The sequence below is a fragment of the Triplophysa dalaica genome, chromosome 3 (genome assembly GCF_015846415.1).
Source record: "Triplophysa dalaica isolate WHDGS20190420 chromosome 3, ASM1584641v1, whole genome shotgun sequence".
Classification (NCBI taxonomy): Eukaryota; Metazoa; Chordata; class Actinopteri; order Cypriniformes; family Nemacheilidae; genus Triplophysa; species Triplophysa dalaica.
Window position 1 is genome coordinate 11,285,360 of NC_079544.1, and position 20,351 is coordinate 11,305,710.

At 39.7% G+C, this 20,351-nt stretch overlaps 2 protein-coding genes across 3 annotated transcripts; both read right to left on the reverse strand.

Moving 5' to 3' along the window:
* Positions 1–11,609: 11,609 nt before the first annotated feature.
* On the reverse strand, positions 11,610–16,463 carry rwdd3 (RWD domain containing 3). Of its 2 annotated transcripts, none has more exons than XM_056740747.1 (4): positions 16,258–16,463; positions 15,486–15,946; positions 15,003–15,118; positions 11,610–14,902 (listed from the first exon to the last, which is right to left on the reverse strand). In XM_056740747.1, the coding sequence occupies exons 1-4, from the start codon at positions 16,340–16,342 to the stop codon at positions 14,791–14,793; spliced, it is 774 nt and encodes a 257-aa protein (XP_056596725.1). In that variant the 5' UTR covers positions 16,343–16,463; the 3' UTR covers positions 11,610–14,790. The 2 variants fall into 2 exon arrangements, with proteins under 2 accessions (XP_056596725.1, XP_056596719.1); XM_056740741.1 differs by having other exon boundaries at positions 15,486–15,949.
* A 351-nt stretch (positions 16,464–16,814) lies between these two features.
* On the reverse strand, positions 16,815–19,220 carry LOC130417925 (holocytochrome c-type synthase). Its single transcript, XM_056743791.1, has 7 exons — positions 19,144–19,220; positions 18,587–18,698; positions 18,292–18,467; positions 17,990–18,138; positions 17,759–17,878; positions 17,584–17,670; positions 16,815–17,434 (listed from the first exon to the last, which is right to left on the reverse strand). The coding sequence occupies exons 2-7, from the start codon at positions 18,693–18,695 to the stop codon at positions 17,242–17,244; spliced, it is 834 nt and encodes a 277-aa protein (XP_056599769.1). The 5' UTR covers positions 18,696–18,698; positions 19,144–19,220; the 3' UTR covers positions 16,815–17,241.
* Positions 19,221–20,351: the final 1,131 nt, after the last annotated feature.

The following is a 20,351-nucleotide window of genomic DNA, read 5'->3' on the forward strand; positions in this document are numbered from 1 at the left end:
ATTCTATTTACGTGTTTTTGGTGCGATAAGTAATATTTCTGTTTTGTTAAAGTTTTAAAGAAGGAAATTAGTAGTCATCCAATGTTTTATATCTTCGATGCACACTGTCAATATCGTTTAGCTGGAGGGAATCATCTGCCCTCCTGTGTGTCGGGGCTACCGAGGAGGAAAAAACAGAGGAGGGGATCGCCAATGTCACCGACCACATTCTCCTCCGGGCCGGTCCAACAACCGACGTCCAGTCCGGTACAGCAGCCGGCATCCCAGCCGGTGACCCAGTCCTCTTCCGGGCTGGTTCAACAACAACGATGTCACCATCCACATCCTCCTCTTTTAGCTTTGGATAAAAGTGTCTGCCAAATGCATAAATGTAAATGTTATGTCTTCCAGGAGGGGCCAGCAGCCGCCGTCAACTCTGGTCCAGCAGCCGGCATCCCAGCCAGTGACCAAGTCCTCTTCCGGTCCGGTCCAACGACCGACGTCCAGTCTGGTCCAGCAGCCAGCATCCCAGCCGGTGACCCAGTCCGCTACCCAGCCGCCAGAGAGCGTTGCCCGGCCACCAGAGAGCGCTGCCTGGCCGCCAGAGAGCCCTGTCAAGCCGGCATTACAGTCGGCGCCCAGCCCTGTCCAGCCAGCATTCCAGCCGGCGCCCAGCCTTGTCCTGTTCAATTCAAGTTTATTTATATAGCGCTTTTAGCAAGGTGCATTGTTCCAAAGCAGCTTTACAGGGGCAAACAGGAAAAACAGAAAATGTAAAACACAGCTTCAGTGCATGGTGTTTATAGACCATGCACATGCGACACCTTCCCTTGACACCTCTGTATTGCCCCAGCCTTTCCCTGCCATGTCCATATCCTCTGGCCCCACCCAACATCACCAGACTTCTATCCAGCCACCCCACCACCTGTCCCCTTGACCCAATCCCCTCCCATCTCTTTCAGGCCATATCGAGCACACTCACACCTGCACTCACACACTTCATCAACACATTCCTGCTCACCAGCACTTTTCCATCCCCATTCAAACAGGCCCAGTTCATGCCCCTACTGAAGAAAACCAACATTGGACCCCTCTACTACCGACAGTTACAGATCTGTCTCTCTCCTCCCATTTATTGCTAAATAACTTGAAAGGACAGCTTTCAACCAGGTGTCTTCCTATCTATCCCAGAACAAACTACTGGATGACAAGCAGTCTGGCATCAAAACAAACCACTCCACTGAGACTGCACTGCTATCGGTTACAGATGCACTGCGGCTAGCCAAGGCGGAATCTAAAGATTCGGTCCTGATTCTGCTAGACCTATCTGCAGCGTTTGACACTGTCAGTGACCAGATACCGCTAGCAACCCTGTCATCTCTAGGATCTCAGGTTCTCCTCTCCGCTGGTTCAAATCCTACCTCTCCGCCAGATTCTTCAGGGTGTCATGGAGGGGCTAGCTTTCCTCTGCTCACCACATGATTACTGGGGTCCCTCAGGGATCGGTGCTTAGACCAGTGCTTTTTTCCATCTATGCTGACGACACCCAGATCTACATCTCGTTTCACCCAGACGATACCATTGTAGAAGCTTGCTTTACAGCCTGCATAGAAGACATCTCAGCTTGGATGAAAGAAAATCACCTCTAGCTGAACCCTGTCAAGACAGAACTATTCGTGTTTTCAGTACACCCTACGGTGCAACACGATCGCAGTGCAACTCACCATCCAACTTGGCAATACTACAATCAGTCCTTCCAAAACAGCCAGGAACCTCTGAGTCATAGTTGATGAACAGCTGTCCTTCAATGATCACATTGCAAAGACAACTCGGTCATGCCGAGGTCATGCCTGGTAATCTCAAGGTTGGACTACTGCAATGCCCTCCTTGCTGGTCTTCCTACAAAGGCTATCATACCGCTCCAGCTGGTTCAGAACGCAGCAGCACGCCTCATCTTCCAACAGCCCAAAAGGGCTCATGTGACACCCCTTTTCATCTCTCTCCACTGGCTACCGGTTGAAGCCTTTCAACCGGTATCTGACTTGAATCAGATTCAAGTCACTAATGCTTTCCTATAGGAATATCACTGGATCTGCACCGACATACTTTCACACCCTCCTACACTCCTGACCCCATCAAGATCAGTGTGTGTTTTGTGTTGCCTTCCATTAAGGGCAGTAAATCGCTTTCCCGCTCTCTCACATTCACAACTCCTTCATGGTGGAACATCGTTTCCAAGTCGGTCCGGTCAACCACATCTCTCACAACATTCAAAAACTACTTAAAACCCATCACTTCTGTGAATACTTGACAGACAAAAAACACTAACCTCACTTTATCTCAACAGGTAGTGGTCTAGATTTTGTTGAAACCAGTAACTTTGTACTGGTACCTATCGTATTACTGCTCCTATATGACATATCGCTTATTGCTCCCTAAACTGTAAATGTAAAACGAAAGGAAACGGCTTTTCCTTTGAGAAAGTTTGCATTTGGTAAAAAATAGCTCAAAAAGATTTCAAATTCACATTTCATGTCCAGGTTTTTTTTCTCATGTGGCAAGTAGCTGTGTAATACGTGGGATAATGTACAAGCAGCCAGCTGTTATCACGTAATATGCCGGCTCTCCTGTTTTTGCCAAGTCGTTGATATCCTAAGAACAACATCATGTTGACCCTGGGACAACATTTAAATCAACCAATCAGATTTTAGAAATAAATTAGCAGTTTATTTTAAATTTAATCTTCCAAACAGGATTAGGTGCTTCTAGACCAATGTCTTTCACTTATCATTTACCTCTGATTTTAGAGGTAAGTTATGGTTGATGTTTGATGTGGGTTTAGGTTTTATTTATAAAATTGTTGTCCTGAGGACATCTACCACTTGGCAAAATCAGGTTGAGTGAAATAAGCCACTTCATTGTGATACAAGACCACACTGTCTGTCGGGGCTCATTTCTGCGATAACAACCGGCTGCATATACTTTATCCCTTACTTAGAGAGGGAGTTGCTGCTGTTGTTTCAGTTTAATTGTTCACCTGTAGATAACGGCAGGGCCTCGCCAGGTATAAAACTTTACACTTGTAAGATCTTGTATGTATTGAATAGAACTTCCGGCGAGTCGTTGGCTTGGTAAAATGTGGGATTGCTGTCACTGATGTTACTTTAAATAATGCAAATCACCATGTAAAGTCTTCTTTGCAAGATGTTAAGTGTTACATGAGTCTACTTTGTACACCGTTAAGACATTGCAATATTTACAAAATGTCGCTATGGTTACAGGCGCTCACTTGCCGATAGAATACTGACGTGAGTTCAATTGCTCGTTCATAAAGACAGTATACAATCTGCAATTGTAAACTGCTGAGTTAACAGGACATTTTGTGAGTAATCTGTAAGTAAATACAGTTGTCAATCCTAAAAATTGACGGAGCCTTAGACACACCAAGCTTGAGCGACATTAAGGTATGAATGGTTTTCATCCACACTGCATGTGAGGCTTAGATCTTTAAAAAAAACATTAGTGTGGGATCATCCCTCTCTTGTCTACAGAATTATGTAAGAAGATAAACATATCCCCCACTTGCTTGATTTTCGTGTTGGGCTTGAAAGAGCCTATTTAGAATTCACAGAGACAGCGAGTGCGGCGCTCCCCTAAATCCACTTTGACAATCCATGGAAATGTGATTTGCAGGCTAAGTCAAATCCTGAATTATTAGCTCGTCCAGTCCAGAATGAAGAGGGTGCAAATCATGAAATGAATAATTGATTTTTTTCCTTTTCTTTTTTTTTTGCTGTTGAACTGGCAAAAGATCACATTGGTGTTAAATATGCAGTGTGTATATGCAGTCCTGGAGCTCATTCTTTTATTGCAGTATTTGTGGGAAATGAGCGTGCAGGATAATAAACGACTGGAGCAAAAAGGGTTCAAGACCCAATGGCCGTTGTCTGAACTCTAGAGAAAGTGGCTGGTGTGTTTTGGTGTCATGGTCTCACTCTCTCCATCTCTCTCTATCCCTATCTTTCTCTCTCTTTCTCTCTCTCTCTCTCTCTCTCTCTCTCTTTCTCTCTCTAGTTAGGAGCCTCACAAGAAGCAGACAATATTTTTTTTCCTTTCAATTTATATTTTCAAGTAGACAGATTCCTAGTTCTCTCATTCAGAATGGATCTCTGCGGATGTCTAACAGCTCCGCAGGCTGAATGTGGATGCCAATCAAACGACCCCTCTCTGTGAGTAACATGAGGAAATAAAAAAATTGCCGACGACAAGAGCACAGCCGCTTTAAAAACAAGATGCCATTAGCATGTTGGCTGTAAAATTGGGAATATAAAAGCAAAGTCTGCCGTAAGACCCCTTTCTGCACCGTATCGATCGAACTTCATCGACCACATGACTCTCAATGGTACTACATTTCCACAGTCTTGTCACAATCAACTGTTTTGACTCGTATTGACGCTATTGCTAGCTGCGAGTTTACAGAGAGGCTAAACTGGCCGGGAAAAAGAGCTCTCCAACTCTACGCTTTCCTGAAAGCCTTATCTAATGATCTTTCTCTCCCAAACACACCACTCTCAATCAATATGTTTGTATGGACTGACAAGAGAAAGCGCACACCAAGTGTGACACTTTAGAGTTAGATGGCTCAAAGAGCTCAAGGTCTCTTTGCCATGGCTAACACCTGGGCATACACGTGCTTTCATTCTTTGCAGTCTATGGCTTCAATTGCTCACTGTGTCATCATCAGACCAAGCCGGTTCAGCACAGCGGTACATAATGCCAAAGAACTCACTGCGGTATACATGCCAGGTGACATTGTCCTTCTCTTTTTCTAGTACAGTATATGGACAATTTTTTTGTATATTAACCGTTATCTAACAATACGTCGATATCTTACAAACCCCCGTTAGTTATAGGTTCTTACTGTATGTGAATGCTTTGGCCTTCTAGTGCTCCTTGTTTAGGGGTCACATTCATATTCCTCTCGGTCAAAAGTGACTGAACACTTTAGTTTCTTCGGTGAAATCAATTTAATAATTTTTTTTTTCAAAAATATTTTTCTTTATAAAATGTAATGGTTTTATGTACTAGCCTAATTATTCAATAATTAGTATCTATTTTTTTCATTAAATATAATAATTTTATACTATTTCTTTAATTCCTATTCATTCCTATGGCAGTCAAGAATAAAAATTGGACCATTTATTCTTTTCAAATCACACGCATTATTAGTTTTTGTGTACACATAGCAAGTGCCACAAGTTGTGAACAGGTATCCAATTTCCTCTTCATGTCCTATGGCGGACACAAGTGTGACTATTTTTTAGGATCATTAAGCCTTTTTTTAATTGTGTCCATACATTTTTGTTTGCCTAGTCAGTGCCACAAAAGTAAAATTTCTAATCATTCTGGTAAAAATAATTTAAACATAAAATGTATTGGTCAAAGGTGGCCAAGGACTACTAGAGGATTAACATTTGATTGCAAATGTCGTTGGGTAAGCAACACTGGCATGCATGAAGACGAGTCAACATTTTAATAAAGATTCAGTTTACCCAAGAGGTTGAAATTTGTTAGCAGGAATAGGGTATTTCCTTCATTTGTTTAAAATGTCGCTGATAAGATATTTTAAACTGATGTGGTGAAAGCAACTTGTTTTACTTCAGATTCGCTTCAGGTATTTTTTCCCTCAAGTCATTGTCAATAAATTGCAGGTTTCCAGACCGACAATTTACCCCATAGTGTGAAACTATGCCTCACCATAGAGTGTTCAATAAACCCTATAATTTTCCTTGCCTGCAAATGAGGAAAAATCTTTTTTGGGGATTGGGCATAACTTCTAGGAATGTGTCTAGACCCAAATAGACTTTCCAAAATAGCCACACCTTGCGAAAAGTGTGCTAAAGAGTGTGCTAAAAAGAGTGTGGTAAAAAGCCCTAGTCCCCGCACTCAAAAGCAATGCCCAATATAACACACGCATGTAATCACACATGAAATAATGATGAAATTATAATTGAATGTTGTGTGTGTCGGTGCCGACAGGTAGTCTACGTGTTTACAAATACGGTTGCAACAATGGCGCGTACGACAAACAGCTCCACAAACGCGGCTGACAGCACCCGTTTCTCACCATTTTTCACATCCATTTTTATTTCTTTCTCCATCTCAGTCTCTTTGCCCCGCAAGCCTCCCACAGCTTGTTAAATCACAACATGTCACGCTGCTTGATTGCAACAGTCAAGATCTAACATATGCCACCTGTGGGTGTGCTTTAAAGCCTGTAAATTATATTAAGCCTATAAAGAAGATCAGCTATCACAGGCCCGTGATGGACTGAAATAATTACGCCAGGTCTCACTTTGACTGTAAAGCTCACATAAGACAAGGAGGCAGAGGGGAAGAATGATCGAATAAAAATGTGTATGTACCCCAAGGAGACGACGTGTGTGATTCATTGTCCCGGCTCCCTGTACTGAGACAGATGCGACTCGTCACACAACCATAAACAATGGCTAATATATCATACTGGCTATTATATCATAAAATATGTTGAAACTGACATGAATTTGTTAAACATTTTAAAATGTGCCGTGTGCGCATGAGCCGCGGTTATTTCTGTCTAAGTAAGAGCGATTTGTGACATGGGTGCGGTTTGTTTGGCAGATCCATGCAAAATATGGATCCATACAACAAGGCACAAACATTAACCACGTACAGCTAATTAACTCTCATGCCACAGATTTCATTACCCACAATGCTGCTGGCCGTCTCACACTCACACACATATGCCCTGGATTGCCATTTTGGAGGTGTGCTGGTCAGTACCTAATGAAAGATGATAGAAGTATATCTTACATGTTAAGCAGTTCTAAAGTTGAGCTCACCTTAGGTCAGACATGGTTTCTTACAGCATCTCATGCATGCACTCATCTGTAGACAAGTTCATAAATCTGAAAATGAGAGGAATAGTCACATGCACTTTAAATGATGTGCCTTTAGAAAAAATTGTCTCTGTGTCTTAAAGAAGTATTGCAAGAGACCAAACAAATCCAGTCCTTGAGCTTTTCACAGTAGCCACAGCAAAACATGCTTTCAACAAGCTTGACTCGACCGACCACAAATTGATGCTGAAAGAAAGCTTGTATTGTTGCAATAGTGGCTTTTAAAGAAAAGTTGTGAGCAAGGCTGTTTAAAGTTATAGCTTAGTCAGAGCAAAATGTTTAGTTGTCGTTTATTTGACCGTTTCATGTAAATTAACTTGCAGTACACTAATACAGTCCCTTTAGATGAACCTGAGGTTAAGTGCTTTGCTCAGAGGCACAACAGTAATATGGGAAGATTGTTATCTCAGTAATGCTCTGCTTCATAAGCCATCCTTGATCACACAGAACCTTAAACTCTGGTGTCTGGGTTGTCAGTCGTGAGACCACCACCACTCCACACAGGTGGCTCTTTTAACCCTGGATTAGCTTTTAGTAGATTTAAAGGACTCATTAAATGAGCACTTTCAACAAGTTGATATGATTTATTAGTGTCTTCATGAACTGTCTGGAACATATTTGCTTAAAAACACTCAATGGCTGTGTAAACAAAACCCGTTTTGCCTCGTCAAAAACAGATATGCTCACAGCAACCCGTTTTGGTGCATGTCTCTTTAAATGATTATGAGTTACAGCGCACCGTCTGGCGTGTCAACACAAATAACACACATGTAGAACTGCCATGGCAATGATTTAGCTAAATTATGTTTCCTGAACTCCTGTGCAGTTAGTTTTGTTTGAAACGTCTCAAATCATTCGTCCGGAGACTAAAAAATCTGTCACAGAAACAGCACTCACGTTGTGCGTGTATGCTTGCCTTAAATCCACGGAATGCGCACCTGCAGATCTCAGCGGAATTACGTGGATTTAAGTTATAACTTTACACACACACTGTGAGAGCATAACTATGATGTGACAGATTTTTCAGTCTTAGGACGAATGATTTAAGACGTTTTATTCGAAACTAACTGTTTTTCCATACACTGAACCTTTAAAGGGTTCAAACCCTAAAACCAAAATGGTGTCATTATTGTACTTACTACTTACTATTAATCCATTAAGCAAGTTGGGCCTTCTGCTTAAACACTAATTATGTTTCCATTTCACAAAAGAAAGATTTAACTAGATAGTTCCAAGTTTCACAACTGGCTCAGTTAAATTTTGTGAACAAGTGAACATTTTATGTAACCAGTCACTGCGACATTTTGAGTTTGACAGATTTTTCATTTTTGGACCAAACTTTCCCTTTAAAAAGAAAATATATATTTTATCTCCCTGACAGAAAGAAGTCTTGCAATGAATACATCTAATGAACACAATTATCCCTCCATCGCTGAGTTGGTCTCCTTCCTTTTTCTAAAAAAATAAATAAGCAATTCAAAGCTGTAAAACAATCTAACAAAAAGGCATTCTGTACTACACCATGTGAACAAAAAGTCTTATGTGAGATAATGGCTAGCATAATTTACCTCGTTTATACCGTCCTTGAATAAACCCGTCAATCACTTCGGGTTCTCTTTTTTATAGATGGAATTAAATCTAGGGGGCTGTTTGTAAATGATGATTAAAATTTAGGTATGCATCATCGCTTTAGTCAAACATGTGGTTAACGCCTCCAGACGTCTGTGCTACCTGTTTTCACATTCAAACTCATATCTCCCAGACGGCCAAAACACTCCTGAGCACACGACAAAGTGAAAGAGCATCATCTGTTCCTCACTTAGATCATCTGTTATTCAAATCTACATGTGCTATGTCACCTACAGTATGAGCCAGAGACTTAGGCAATAATGGACACTGCAGTCTGTTGTGGGATATTCAATATTCAAATGATGCTCAGGTCATGAGGTCCAACTCATTATGAGTAATGAGAAAAGCACATTTGCATTGTGTGTACAGCATTTGTGTTGCTGTCATTCAACGTGTTGCATTTCGGGCCTGTCCGTAAAGGGCCAGCAATAATAAACAGCTGCCAGGTCTCTCAGTAATTGCATTGTTGCCATAATTGCAGTGATATTCCATTATGAAATTATAGTAAGCGCATCAAGGAAGCCCTGCAAATAAAAGCCCGAAGCCAGGGCTATAAGAAAATATTGCATATGAGGTTCTGGTAGAAAATGTGCGTTTTAGAAAATGTGCCACCTGTGAAATATACTTTTAGTGAGTCACATTCGTGTGCTATTTGCATTTCATATATTATATGTCTCTACAGCGAAGGTGGTCTCATTCAAAAAGTCAACAGTTTGTTGTCCCTTAATTTCAATGCATAAGGAAGTATACTTTAGGATGCTAAAAAACACACAATACTCTCTTATTCCTAGAAAATGAAGGGGGAGGGGAAATGTCTTTGTGTTTTATGGTATTATTACTTTTCTGTATATTTTGGAAGTAAAACTCTGGCAACAGAGATTTTGGCTGGAATTTTTCAGTCTTTACATTTTGTTAGCTACCTTTATACACTGTAAATTTAAGTATCACATCACAAATGTTTAAAAATAGACCTTATATGATAGTATAGATCAGTTAACAAAATGTAACAGCAATGGTCAAGAAGCACTTCCAGTTTCAGCTTTTTTAAATGAGACTTCAACAAAATACAACCAACACAAGATTTAGAATTGAATAGAAATGTTAAATCTTTAGGACTTTAGGAAAAAAAATGAAACAGGAAGCGCTTTTCACATTTCATTGTTACACTGACGTCATGACTATAGAAACCTGATTTAGATATCTTGTAAATCTTTATCTTCTTGAGTGAAATTTTTTATTTTATATATTAATGCTAAAAGCCCCAAAAGCAACTAACTCTTATCTGACAATACTAAAGCAGTGATTATTTGAGGTTTTCTAATATTTTTCATGTGTGGGGCATGGCCCTTCCGAGTTTCGTGGTGCATTAAATCCAGCCCACAGACTTCTTCTGCCAGATGGATACAAATCAAAGTTGCTACATTCCGACACTGACCCTGGCGCAGAAACGGAAAGTAATTGTTTTTGATAGAAATACGCTGTTATTTAAGTTCTGCCTGCAATGCAATTTTAGCATGCTGACAAATTTGTGCGTATCTGAGCATCTCAAAGCGAGGAGGTGACACATGTGAAAATGTGCCATTAAGCTGGCAGGTGGCTCAATTATCCTCTTCCCAGCAATTAGGCAGCTCACATCGTCATCTTCAAGGGCATTGGCAAATATGTTTTCTCACTTGTTTTCCAGCACGATGAGTCAGCCGCTGCCAGCATAATTTTCCCCCAATTGTTTCCAAGCCTGAGAATGACATTTTACAAAACTACAAACTTCCGGCGTCACCCCTAACAACTTGCAGAACGCGGACTGGCTTTTTGTTTACACCCTGCCAACAGCAACTATCGGACAAAACTGCCTATTTGCACTTGGCAGAAGGAAAATGTTCACACCATCCCCCGCACACCATGCAGATCTAACAAACAGCAGTTTACAAAAGCAGCACTGCTAAACTAAGGCTCGTTTTTCTGTCTGATTTAATGACGTGTTATAGTGAGATGTGTATGCTGACCCAAGAGGAGCAGCGTAGGAAAAATGATGTTTGGAATGATGTTTGTGATCCACAACGACGGATCTCATCAGATTGTGGTGAGAAGGTCGTGTGCAGTTATCGCCGCTCAGGAGCTGCAGTAACCACGCTCTTGAGTGCACCGACCGCAACTCGCTGAGCTCTTAAGCACAGCGAGCTGCTTTTGGGCCCTCACAGAAATAAACGGGAAACCTCTCTTGAGATATACGCATACAGAAATAGTAGCACTAAATATAAAGCAAAAACTCTCTCATGTGATCGAGTGGAAGCTCCGCAGAGTGTGCCGGAGGTAAAATTATCTCGGTCCCAATTGCACTGTAATTGACGTTATGACCAGGGCCTCCTCGGGAGACCTTCCTGGCTTTGACCTCCACAGTAATGGCAATATTCACCCAGCATACGTGATGGGTGGAGAGCCACAGGCGTCAGATCTGACCATCTGCACTCTCCAGCAGAGCATCCAGATTCTCATCAGCGTTAGAAGCAGGATAACCGAATCTCCTCATAGACCACCAATAGTTCATTTATGCTATTGCAGACAAACTGGAAAGCAATGGACATCAGCAATGACTTGGACATAAAAGCTGCACTGCCAAACAACCACACTGGTGTACAAACTTTGCAGGTTAGTGGCAAGTGATTCTTGACAAAAAAGAAGCCTTAATGTGGACAAAACATTAGCCGGAATAAAATTCTGCCTGCTTGAGATTAGGTTTATGACTTTATAACTGCAAAACCAACCTGGTCGCACCCAATTGCGTATAAATAACACCCTGTTGCATTATCGTCTAATACGTAGGCCAAATTGCGATTTTGCGTGCATATGATACGCCAATGTTTGCATATCACCAGGGTGCTATCTTAAAATCTAGTAATGATATAATAAACAACAAAGGTTTAATTTCACTATGATATAGATCTTTGACATGGCGTTCCTCAATCAAAGATAACAAAGTTATATTTTCGGAGTATGTTCACATATGTTAAACTAATGTTCAAATCTTGACTGAGGTTGCATAAATTCATGCATGAAAGCGTTAAGTCAAGTCAAGCCAGCTTTATTTATAAAGCACTTTTCAGAACAACAAGTTCTGCTGTAAAAGCATAAGCAATACAATATAAGAAAATCAAAAAGACGAATTATTAAAAAGTTTGCAAGTAAGATAAGAGTAAATAGAATAAAATGAAATAAAAATAGCAGCTCTCACACAGAGTTAAACGCTAAGCTATAAAAAAGTTTTTTTAACTGGATTTAAAAATAGTTAGTGTTTTGGCTTTTCCAAAATGTAAAGGCAGATTATTACAAAGTTTTGGCAAATGCACGGTCACCTTTGTTGTTTAATCTTACATAGGGCAACATTAAAAACAACAAACACACATCAACAAGTAGTAGATGTCCCCAGAAACGGACACACCTGATAGGCCTCTTACACCTGTCAGATCCTTTAGATGGAGAGATTTAAAGAATAAATGTAATTCTCTATATGCAGACATACAGTATCTGTACCATTAGGGACATTTGCTTTGGACCCATCTGTGGCTCTCTACTGCATGGCTTGTCAGATCACTGTGATTTCCACACACGTCACTGGATTTGAGAAGGTTAGCTGTAAATGACAACAACAAAGAGACGGTGGGCAGATGGGAAAGAAGGAGGGGCCAAAAATGTGATAACCTGACACCTACACATTTTGCACATTTATCTTTAATATCGGTCAGAAACCTCATCGCAGTTTTTGTGCTCCTTTTTTGTATTCTTTTCCTAACTTTCTTCGCAGCAGTCTGTCTTTGGGTAACGTGTTTGTTACACTGAGGATTACCCGAAAGAAATCACATTTGACGTGTGTACACGTGTGTTCTCAACAGCACAACATCACCCTCTTCTGTTCATCCACACCTCATACAAGCTCACACTTTACTACACAAGTTATCTTTGGTCTCATTTTTCATATTTTCGCATCTATTATTCTAGGATTGTATCAGAGCTGTCTAAAGCAAAGACACAAACAGGTCAAAGTAAAATAGAGAAAAACTTTAAATATTTACACAGAAGTCTTAACCAAGCCCAAGACAATAAGCTATTTCCCAAATCACCATGTTCATCCTCCCCATGTGTTCGCACTAAAGCCAACACACTCCTTTCTGTTTTGTTGACTTGATTAACAGCGGATTTATCACTCACCTAAAAAACATCCACGGTACTCCAGTTTAATTAAGAGAGGGTCTCGCATTCACGCGACACATTATTCCGGAGTGTGTCTCTGCATGCAAACAAGCCAGTGCATCTTAGCTAGTATGATAATTGGGAATACGAGCTCAATAATGATAAATCCAAAACTAATGCCTGGTAAAGACAGATGTGAATCTCTGCGACCAGATGGCATCAGAGCATTAACACGAGTAATAATGATCCATGAGAGTCAACCTGACGCACCGCAATCAATTATTATTAAGCAGCATCTATTTATTTCTCTTTCACTGTATGGTCGTAAGGTACAGTTGACATCAGATCATGCTGTCGAGTGCCTCAACAGGTCAGGGGTCATACTGCATTGACGTGGGTAGGGTTGAACACAGTTGGCCGTGGCGGTCGTGCCTCTGCATTGATTTTGCCAATCGAAAGCAGCTGGACAGAATTCCAAATTGGTGATTTTAGCAAGAACAGGAAAAGCAAGGTATAAAAGTTGCAATTTGCACAATTAGAATGTCATTCGGCCAATAGGTTTTAAGTTCAACCGGGCCTTTGTTCGTTTAAATTGGCCATAATTAAAATATTCAACAGGTGACAGGCGCACAGGGTCGCTGAGCTTGGCCTCGCGGCCTAGGGAAGGTAGAAAAGTGTGCTTCTCTTGTGGATCAAAGCCCTGTTTTATACAAGTAAATGCCACTGAGAGGATGACATTTAACAAGTAGTGTTGTTTTGTAAGAACATGTCAGGGAAAAGGTCAGCAAGGTGAATTTATAGTTCAGAGTGGATCATTGTAAAGGGCGAGAAGGTGATTTTCATTAAGCCTTGTTAATTACACTAAAAAAGTAATTTCATGTCAAATGCTCCTTCCTGTCAGGCACTAGATGTCTGTACAATACACAAGATGACAGACAATCACGTTCACATATAGCATGTGGATGTGGGTGTATGAAACGCAGGCTAAAAACAGTGTTCTTAATTAAAGTTGAATTAAGAACTGAAACCCTGCGTGCTTACCTACCTGACAAAAGTAACTATATAAATTAAATTAAGGGTTTTCATTTGTTTGACGTACAAAGCCAACCGTTTAGGTCAGCGAGTGTGCCAGATTCAATTTACAAGTTTTATTTAAAGAAGATCTTCACACCAACCACACTCCTTCAAAAATTTACTTTGTCTTAATTGTATGAAAGAAAGACACCATATATTCAGTGCTATGAGGAAAACTTTGTACTAAGTGCTTGTTCTCATATTAAGTAGGAGATAAGATCAAGGATTTTGCCAGGGATAGTTTACACAAAAACTCAACCTCAAGTTGTTCCAAACATGTATACATTTCTTTGTTTGGTTGAACAGGAAGAAAGATATTTGGGAGAATGTTAGCAACTGATTTTGCAACTGGGAAACCATTGACTACCATAGTAAATATAATTTTGTTTTTTGGTTTTGTTGAACACTAAAGATATTTTAAAGTATTTAGGAAAACAATCTCTTCTGGGGCTACTTTGACAACCCTTTTAATGGTAGTCAAGGGTGCTCCAGAAATCTCAGTTGCTAACATTCTTCCAAATATCTTTCTTTGTGATGAACAGAACAAAAAAATGTATACAGATTTGGAATAACTTGATGTTGAGGAATTCATGACAGAAGTTTTATTTTTGGGTGAACTATCACTTTAAATGAACTGATGCTTTAACTACAGCTTGTGTTTGCCCCCTAGAGTTTAGACTCTGTCATTGCAGATAACGATGCCAGATTAACACAAAATAGTTTCTCTTACTATAAATTAGATTTTTTCCCACAAAGTTTCATACAACATGTGAATATTTCCCATTCTCTTCAAAGGGTCATGCTATGTATGTTAGTCCTTATATTAAGCAATACAGTATCATAGTTTAATTTACTGTACATAAAAATGTAAACCTTACAAGCATCTGAAGAAAATAAATATGGAATTCCATCAAAGCTGTAGACAGCTGTTTAGTCAAGCAACACACATACAGTGCAGTTTGCGATGTACGCCTGCTGTTCCCTGTTAGATCAGTGAGGACACATACTGGTTGTAAAGCTCAGTTAAACCGACAAGCTCGAATTCCCTTTTGAGTTCATCTAGTGATAAAATGTCTTTCACTTCAAATGTTGTCATCCTGAAAAAAGAAAAGACACAATGCTCAGTGGAGTATTAATAATGTGATAAATCATACAAATTTCCAATGTAAAAAGATGAAAAAGCATCCTGGGCCTTACAATATGTTCTCCTCTGATGATGGAATCTCACAAAGGACACTCATCATTTTCTCTTTACAGCGTTTCCCAGATGAATCAACGTCAACTTTCACCGTCCTCTGAAGGTGGATGTATTCCTACAGAGAGTTAGATTATGGATACTTGCATATCTTAAGTATTTGTGTACACATGAAACATCTGCAAGTGTTGTGTAACCAAAAACGATACAAACGCTGGCTAAAACATGTCTAACAAATGTGTTTTGAGGAAAATAGGAATACAACTTGCAATGAGGATACATGAAAAAATTGAGATTAAGAAACACAAGTAGTTCTGTTGGTCAACTGGTGAGCTTTGTACTGGCAACTAAGTCATGGGTTTGATCAAGGGTAAGAAATCACTGTGAATCTATCTAATATGCAAAATTAATAAATATATATATTGCATCTTGAATACAAATAATCTTAATTTTTACAAAGATTTATTATCAAAGCATACTCTTACTTTAATGTTTTCCTTTGTCCCTTGCAGCAGAATCAATATCAGTTTGCCCATAAAGAGTCTACCACTGAGACACAATTCTGAGGTCCATTTTTCAATCAGTTTAATGTATTTTGCTTTGGATCTCATGTGATCTATAAGAAGTAAAGCCATCCAAGATTCATCTTCAAGTTCTGGTCTGATCTCAGCTGAATGACAGCCTGCTGTGTTGATTAAGTCAGAGAAGTTTTCCTGAAGCCACAGTATTAAGTCATGGACCATTGGCTCTGCTGGAAGTGAGCGGGCTGTGTCCAGTAAACTGTTTCTCAGGTCACGGCACTGTTTCCTCGAGAGATGGCTGGAGCTGATACTGATATCTGGAGGATTGTTGGGGTAGTCGGGAGGGATGTGGAAAATAAGACTCAGGGGAGTTTTCTCGTTGTTTCTCTCTGTCAGTGTATTTATACGGTACACAAGTCCGGTCTCTGCTGCAGTAATGCAAAGTTTTGAGACGACATATGAATAAAACAATTTATATATAATAATACAACTTATCAACATTCAGTGCCTTATAATGCAAACTAAACGACAACAGTCGAGAATCTTGATTCCCTTTGGCTAACAACAAATAGCAACAACCACAATTTATTGAAGTTTTAACAAAACAATTTAAGAAGTTTTCAGACTTACTGATTTTTATTTTACTGTAACATTTAGACACAATAACTATAATAGCTTTTACTACTAACATTGTAAGTTTAATGTGTGTCTAAGATAACCAACAATTGAAACTCACCAGACTCTTCGAGAAGCTCGAATTCATCCTGTTCGCAGTAGATGGCTGATAAAACCGAGATTTCATCAAGAGCCTCCTTTGGCATTTCAGTATCCCACGTAAAATCGCGATATTTATGTTCACTTTATCTGTGACTATAATGATATTTCTGTCATAATGATAAAACAGGTTCACATTTGGCAATTTGTTTGTGTACGAAAAAAAATATTTCCGGCTAGAAACACTGTTACAAAACAAGTGTTCCGCCTGCGTGTAATTCATTTTCGACGCAGACAGGCAGTTAAATTACATTTAAAAACGGAATTAATAAGAACTGATGCATAAGTTTATTGCATAGTAATCTGTAAATCAACTAGGAAAAGTATAGTAAAATAAAATGTAAACCTCAAACAGCTGCACAGATTTCGGAGACTCTTATTTTTAGTATTGAATATTATTGATGAGATTGATATTGGTTAAAATTTAAAGCCACACAGCCACAATGTTAATACATAGCAAAAAACTAAGTAGTAAAGAATTTAGGAAAATGCAGTAAATTAAGAAAACCCGAAAGACAATTTATATTTACATTATTTACATTTATTTTTTAAATACAGTAGCGACAAAATTGAAAAACAAGGCTCCTTACAATAAATCAAACAATCACTGTGGATAGTTAACACTGTGGATCTTTTAAATTCTAACAGAAGTTAGAGATTATATTGACTGATCATATCTAAATCACACTTTAGAATGGCCTCATAAAAATGCTTCTGTTCATGTTTGCCCCCACTATTTAACAGATAGTTGAATGCATTATTCCTCTGTAACAGCACACTGTGCCCCAATGACCTGCCTAGCTAACCTCATTGAAAGAGATCTTGAGCATATGCACATAATAATCAAGTTTGTGACATGCAGTGCGTTTTTCACCAAAAAAAGGCTTTTATGTGCTGAACTGTATATTTAGCAATAAATATCCTAGAGATCATAAAAGATTCATGTTCATGTTGAGGTCCAACGCCACCAGGTCACTTTCATACGGTCCCAAACAGCCCCTAAGGAATCAAAGGCGGGACGCACATCTAGGATGGTGTGCTTGGGCACCTGGCCACCAGCGTAGTAGTCTATTACATATCTGACCTCTTTTCCACACCGATCAACAATCCAGTCATGCCTGTCAAATGGTAGATCATGCCTACAAAACAAAAGCCCAAAAAGATCTTATGATGATATCTGACATGGCAAATTTTGGGAGTACCAGAATGTCACCATTGTTTAGGATTCATTCTGTTTGGTGCTTCAAGTGGAACAGAAATTACATATTTGAAGTATAGCATTACTTACCCCATCCAGTGGCGAAGCCTGGCTCTGGGTGAAAAGTCTTTTGCTTTGCCACCAAACCTTAAAAGAGCAGGTCCACATGGGCACTCTCTGTGAGGAACAACAGCAGAAAATCATAAATGATCTAATAAGCGGCAACTGAAGACATATTGTGCCACGTATTTGGCATGAAACTTACTTGGAATGGAGTCTCTCCCATCTCAGGATTTCCTGCCATGCTTGTTCATTATTCTGGTTGTGAATCTTAATTATGTCTTTCATGTCCTTCTGGTTGATGTCATCTTTGTTCCAGTGCCATCTGTTGAGAATATAAGAGTCATGATGAGTAACCATTACAATTCATGATGCTATTTTGTTCCTAATCATCAATCGTGTCTAACAGACAGAGCAGAACACAAGAGAAACTTACCCTTTTTTCAGCATAGCATTCCAGAACATCTGCTCCGAAGGATAAACCCACTTCTGCTCAGATCCAGCGCGAGGAATGTTGGATTCCTCTCTTCCAACACACAATGGAAACGGCTGACCGGGTGAAACTTGCTGGTTAGGTGGCGGCATCTATACAAAAAAGTACAGATGTTGTGTTACTTTATTACTTTATTCCATGGCGACAGGAAAGAGATGATTTTTCACCACGCAATAAAACTGAATGGTAACTGAAGCTATTATAATCATACAAAAATGAATAATCCATTCCACGGTCACACATACCATATTTGCAGGATTAATGTCTGATACAGTAGGTTTTCCTCCACTGGCAGCTCTCATAGGACACTCTACAAATTCATAAGCCCTGTCCTGATGTGCTGGCACATCTGGTGCCTTCTTCAGTTGATCATCGGCAGATGCAGACACCTGATGCATTGGACATTCTGGTGGAGGAGCATCTGTTGCAGAGGTTTATGACAAGGTGCACATCTTTACATTACTGATCAGAATGAAGTGTTAACCAATCTTCCCAACTAAATACATTATTATCTCAGTTACTGAAGTAATGAAGTCTCACTTTTTATAACATCTGGATGCATGGGACTGCCCTGTGGCGGTGCATTGCCAGATATCATGATGCCTTCTGCCTTAATGGTACCCGTCGGGATGGTGAAAGTGCCTCCCATCAGCTTCCCAAACAAAAAGTCAGCTTTTTTATTTGCATGTTATCGTTGACATACACAATAGTTATTAAAATGCATAAAATAAAATGTTCTCATGAAAATGCATGTCATAAACCTTGCTATAAATGTTTTAAACTTTACTTGACATTCATTGCTGTCACTGTCAGATATAAAAAATATGACAACCAAGTGTCTTCCTTTAACGATGATCCCAGTACAAGGGTCTCAAGATCAAACGTAAAGTTCTGCATTATTATATAGAAAAGAGTATTTACTTAAAGCTATAAAAACATGTGTTACACATGTCTCATCCACTCATGGCCCTGAGCACGAATCTGTCGGTAACGTTACATATTGCGTAAACAATGTCTGTATCCACACGCTACATTACCAAACATTGTTGGTGAAAGATTAAACGATATCTAATGAAACAAAAGTAAACACTTCTTACCTTCCACCTCTACTGTCAATGTCGCGCACAAGAAACATGCCTCATATCCCACAATGCTCTGGGTCTTACATCACGCTCTGTGTGTGGCGCGCTCAGGGAGTCTGCCCCTAGAGCACTGGAGAGTAGTAGTTTTGCCTATTTTTGTTGTATTCGTTTTATTATTATTTATTTATGAATTGAAATCATTCGTAAATATAGTAATAAATAATTTACTTATTACAATTACAAAACAGCAGTCATCACGTGAGGGCAAACCACACACAAAAAAATACATTTATATTTAGTCATTTAGCAGACGTTTATATCCAAAGCGACTTACAGAGAGTTCAGGGAGCCATAAGCGATATGTCATAGAGGAGCAATAATACAATTGGTGCTAATACAAAGTTACTAGATTCAGCAAAAGCTAGACCAATACCTGTTGAGAGAAAGAGAGAGGGTTAGTGTTTTTTTTCTTCTCATTTGTCTGTCAAGTATTCACATTAAGAGATGCGTTTTAAGTAGTTTTTTGATTGTTGTGAGAGATGTTGTTGATCGATTAAGAAAGAATGTTCCACCAGGAAGGAGTTGTGAAGGAGAATGAGCGGGAACACAGGGCTGTTGTTGCTGAACACAGGGTTCTTGATGGGTTGTAGGAGTGTAGGAGGGTGTGAAAGTATGCCGGTGCAGATCCAGTGATAGTTCTGTAGGCAAGCATTAGTGACTTGAATATGATACAGGCTTCAACCAGTAGCCAGTGGAGAGAGATGAAAAGGGGTGTCACATGAGCCCCTTTTAGGCTGTTGGAAGACGATATGTGTTGCTGTGTTATGAAACAGCTGGAGTGGTTTGATAGCCTTTGCAGGAAGACCAGCAAGGATAGCATTGTAGTGGTCCAACCTTGAGGTTACCAGGGCCTGGACAAGGAGTTGTACTGTATGGCCAGTGAGATAGGGTCTAACCTTTCTAACGTTGACTTAGTGATATCGGCATGACCGCTTTGTCTTTGCAACCAGATCATTGAAGGACAGCTGTTCATCAAATATGACTCCGAGGTTCCTGGCTGTTTTGGAAGAAGTGATTGGGGTATTGCCAAGTTGGATGGTGAAAATGTATTGCTTCTATATGTCAAATTTTATATAAAACATAGACATTTACATTACCATTTGGCAGATGCTTTTAACCAAAGTGACTTACATTGCATGATACTATACATTTGCATTTGAGTC

Excerpts from the sequence above, each read along its gene's own strand:
- rwdd3 (XM_056740741.1), bottom strand. The coding sequence starts at position 16,342 with ATGCCAAAGGAGGCTCTTGATGAAATCTCGGTTTTATCAGCCATCTAC. Across the intron at positions 15,950-16,257 it reads CGAGCTTCTCGAAGAGTCTG|CAGAGACCGGACTTGTGTAC; the intron begins GTGAGTTTCAAT and ends GCATTACTGCAG. Across the intron at positions 15,119-15,485 it reads GGACAAAGGAAAACATTAAA|GAATACATCCACCTTCAGAG; the intron begins GTAAGAGTATGC and ends AACTCTCTGTAG.
- LOC130417925 (XM_056743791.1), bottom strand. The coding sequence starts at position 18,695 with ATGGGAGGCACTTTCACCATCCCGACGGGTACCATTAAGGCAGAAGGC. Across the intron at positions 18,139-18,291 it reads ACATTAATCCTGCAAATATG|ATGCCGCCACCTAACCAGCA; the intron begins GTATGTGTGACC and ends TTTTTTGTATAG. Across the intron at positions 17,671-17,758 it reads TGGGAGAGACTCCATTCCAA|AGAGTGCCCATGTGGACCTG; the intron begins GTAAGTTTCATG and ends TGTTCCTCACAG.